Consider the following 4,185-nt stretch of genomic DNA (forward strand, 5'->3'; position numbering starts at 1 on the left):
AAAAGACTATATATATTTATATAAATTAAATTTTTTATATATCTAGTAGTTTATAGCTAACTTTTATATAGTTTTTCTTTTATTTATTTATATAAGCATGCCTTATATAAGCAGAATTCTTATATAATATTTAAACTATTAACTATTTCCTTTAACTTAGTAAAGTTATTTTTATTAAGGTAATTTATTTATTTATACTAAAGATATATATAAAGGTTAACTATATAAAAGATAAAAGTCTAGATTAAAGGCAGATTTAAGTTTAAAGTTACTTTTAAACTTATATATAAGATAAGGGCTTATATAAAAAGAGAGTTAGTTTATAATATAAATAGTTTATTAAAACATTTAATAAAGAACTTAATTTTATTCTTTTTAATTATTTAGTAGTCTTAAGCTATTAATATTTCCTTTTTTAAGTTAAGTAGCTAGGTTATTAAAATTAAGTTTAAATTAAGGGTAAGGGTATATAAAATATTTAAAAATAAAACTATAATAAAGGCATTTTTATTTATATAGTATTTAATTACTATTCTTATTTTTTTAACCTTAATCTTTAAGTTATTAATACTATTTAGTATATTAAAGTATAGCTATAAAAAGCTAAAAATAAAGTTACTTTATTAAAAGGTAGTATACTATTTATAGCTAAAGTTAAAGACCTAAATAGCTTAAAGACTATAGTTTAATACTAGTATCTTATTCTTTTTTTTAAAATATTATAAAGTAATTATTAAGTTTTATTTTTATTTTTATTAATATTAAAAAGGATAAGTTCTTTTTTTCTATTTTATTTAACTATTTAATATTAAAAGAAGCTAGTTAATAATAACTTATTTAACCTTATTATTCCTCTTACTTCTTCTTCTTTTTTAAATAAAGATTTTAATACCTTTTTTTTATATACTGTATTTTATTATAGTAAGTATATTTTAATACCTTTATATATATTATATTATCCTTATTTATTAATATACTTCTTTTATATATTATTAATCCTTATATATTTATTATACTGCTCTTTTATTAAACTTTCTTAGCCTTTATATTATAGACTACTAGGGGGGTCTAGAAGTTAACCACTTCCTGCATTAGCATAGCTTACTACAGGGGGGCTGTTAAATAGGAAAATAGGACCTTAATTTAAAAAAAACATAATATATCTGTCTATATATAAATTTATATAAGGCTAAATATTACTTTATTAATATTATAAATTTAGAATTTTTATATACTACCCTGCTATTTATTTATTAAATAAAGCTATTATTATATAAGCTTATTAGCACTATTATAGCCTATAGCTAGTCTATCTCTTTTATTATATATCTCTTTATTATCTTTAAGTTTAATATTAAATTTATTCTCTAGCATACTATAATTATCTTCTATAACTATTTCTAAGCTATTAGCTTTAATTAAGTATTCCTAATAATTATAAGCTTATTAAAATATATTACTAATAGTAAATTATATTACCTCTTTAATAACCTTATAATTATAGTCCTATAGCTAAGTAATAAAGTAGTATTTAAAAAGGTGGCCTAATAAAAAAAGCTTATAATAAAGATAATAAATCTTATAAAGCCATTCTATTAAATTTAAAAGCTAGCAGCGGTTAGATTTTAACCAGGAAGTATACTAAGGGGGTCTTAAAATTAACTACTTCCTAGTCTAGTATAGCTAGATATAGGGGGCATGCTAACTAGGAAAAATCGCTATTAATTTAAAAGGAATTTAATACCTACTTTATAGTATTAGTTATATATAAGCAGAGGTATCTTTTTTTAAGTGTATAACCTGTTTAATAGTATAACTACCTTGCGCTAAAAAGCTACCTTCCTGCAGTATATTTTAGTATATAACCTCAAGTACTTTTTCCTTTTTAAATTAATAGCGATTTTTCCTAGTTAGCATGCCCTCTATGTCTAGCTATGCTAGACTAGGAAGTGGTTGATTTTAAGACCCCCCTAGTAGTAATACTAATCCTTTAGCAGCTTTTATTTCTTAAATATATCTTTAACCTAAAATAGCCTTATACTTTTCCTTATTATAGACTATATACTTTATAGCTAGTATTATAAATAAGGTATCTTATTATAAGCTTTCTTTTTCTTAACCCTCTTTTTTTTAGCTACTTACTTAGCTTATTAATTATAATTATCTTTAGTAAGTCTAAGCCTTATATTATAAATAGTTAATAAGCTATATTGCCTTATAATTAATATCTAGCTAAGGTGCTTTTGCCTTTTTAAGTTTTTCTCTTTTAAATGCCTTATCTTATTTATTATTATAATACTATTAAGGGCAAGGGTATATATAGCTTTCCTAGCCTTTTTAAATATATAAGAGATAAAAGGCATAAGTAGTATATTAAAGAGAATAAAGGCCTTAATATAGTGCTAAATATAATTATAATATTATTAAACCTCTTATATATATAACTTTAGTATTATAACTATATTCTAGTTATATCTAGTTATATTTTTTAATATTATAATAGTAAAAGGAATGGCTCTTATAATAATAAGCTTATTATTATTATTTTTATTATCTTTATTATTACTTTTATTATTATTTTTAGCGCTATTATTATCTAACCCTGCTATAAAGCTTTTTAAAGTCTCCTTATCCTTATTAATAAAGCCAGGAAGGAGGCTTTTACTAACTTCTTATATTAATAATAATAAGTAGTGCTAGGCAGGCGGTATTAGAACCTTTAGGGGGCGGTATTTTAACTAGACTAAGCCTGTTTAGGAAAGGTTTAGCGGCGCCTAGCCTATTATACTAAAATATAGTGTGTAGTGCTAGTAACTGTAAAATTGTTATATAACGTCTCCTATGCCTTAGCTAATTTTAAAGCTATTGCGATAGTCTTGTTATAATAGAAGGTAACTTCTCTTATATAGCTGACTTCCTCTAGGACCTGGGAGATAACTTCCTTTAGTCTAAGGGCCTTAAAGATAACTTTTAAGACCTTAATAATAACCTTATCTATGCTGCTGCCCTTAACGCTTAATTCGGCACCTTTAATAATGCCTTTAACCTTAGCGATAATAATAAATTTAACCTTAGCGTTAATAATAAATTTAGCCTATTTAATAATAATAACTTTAGCCTTAATGCCGCTCTTAATAATAAGGAAGCTCCTGCTACTGCTACTGCTCTTAATAATAATAAATTTAGCCCTTTTAATAATAATAATAATAATCTCGCCCTTCTTAAGGCACTTAATAACTCTGCTAGCCTTAAAGGTTGCTAAAACGTAATAAAGATTAAAGATAAAGCTAAAGATAAAGAAGCTGTTGTTATTAAAGAAGCTGCTGCTAAAGAAGAAGCTGCTGCTAAGGAAGCTGCTATTAAGAAAGCTGCTGCTAAAGGAGCTGCTGCTAAAGAAGCTTTAGGTTAAGAGATTCTGCTGCTGCTGCTGTTAGGGCTATATAATTTATTTAATAAGCTCTTTAACTTTTTATAGGCGTTTTATTAAGATAATAGCGCTGCTATTATTAAGAAGTCTTCTAGTAATAAAGTTAATATTAATAGTAAGGTTATTTTTATATACTATGTAATTATTTATAACTAGGGAGCCTTGCAGCTGCCTTATAGCGCTAGGCTTAAGAAGATAGTAATTATAAAACTTAACTATTAGTTTAAGCTTATAGCTTTAGCTATTAAGAAGTTATACTAGAAATAGACTTATTATATATTTAAAGGTAGTTATAACTATTAGGGAACCTAGTATCCCTTAGTATATAGCATCTATTACTGCTAGATATAGCAGCAGTATAAGATTAAGAATTCTATATTGCTATATAAGTCCTTTAGCGCCTAGGAGATAGGAGATATTATAAAGGCATAGTCAGCAGCCTAAAGGCTATTATACTTTTTATAAAAAGATATTTATAATAATTAATAATGTATTTAATAGGCTAGACTAGAAGGTCTAATACTAACCTAGCAGTAGATTAAGCTTTTCTAGACTAAAGGCCTCTGCTACTTTATTTACTATAATAATTAAGACCTTTAAAAGGTAAAAGCAGTCTTTTAGATATACCCTTAGTGTAAAGCTATATAGAAACGGTTTCTTAAAGTCATTAGACTTAATAATATATATAAGATAAACTGCTATAAGATATACCTCTTTTAGGTTATTAGGGTCTTTGACTAGAAGTCTGTAGTTAACTT

General features: G+C 24.7%; 1 protein-coding gene across 1 annotated transcript; it reads right to left on the reverse strand.

Moving 5' to 3' along the window:
• Positions 1-2,228: 2,228 nt before the first annotated feature.
• BBK36DRAFT_1131264 (hypothetical protein) lies at positions 2,229-2,396 on the reverse strand (the record flags this gene model as incomplete). Its single annotated transcript, XM_024891948.1, has 1 exon — positions 2,229-2,396. A coding segment is annotated over one exon (168 nt), but the record flags the coding sequence as incomplete, so codon positions are not given.
• Positions 2,397-4,185: the final 1,789 nt, after the last annotated feature.

This window comes from Trichoderma citrinoviride, assembly GCF_003025115.1.
Source record: "Trichoderma citrinoviride strain TUCIM 6016 unplaced genomic scaffold BBK36scaffold_37, whole genome shotgun sequence".
NCBI lineage: Eukaryota > Fungi > Ascomycota > Sordariomycetes > Hypocreales > Hypocreaceae > Trichoderma > Trichoderma citrinoviride.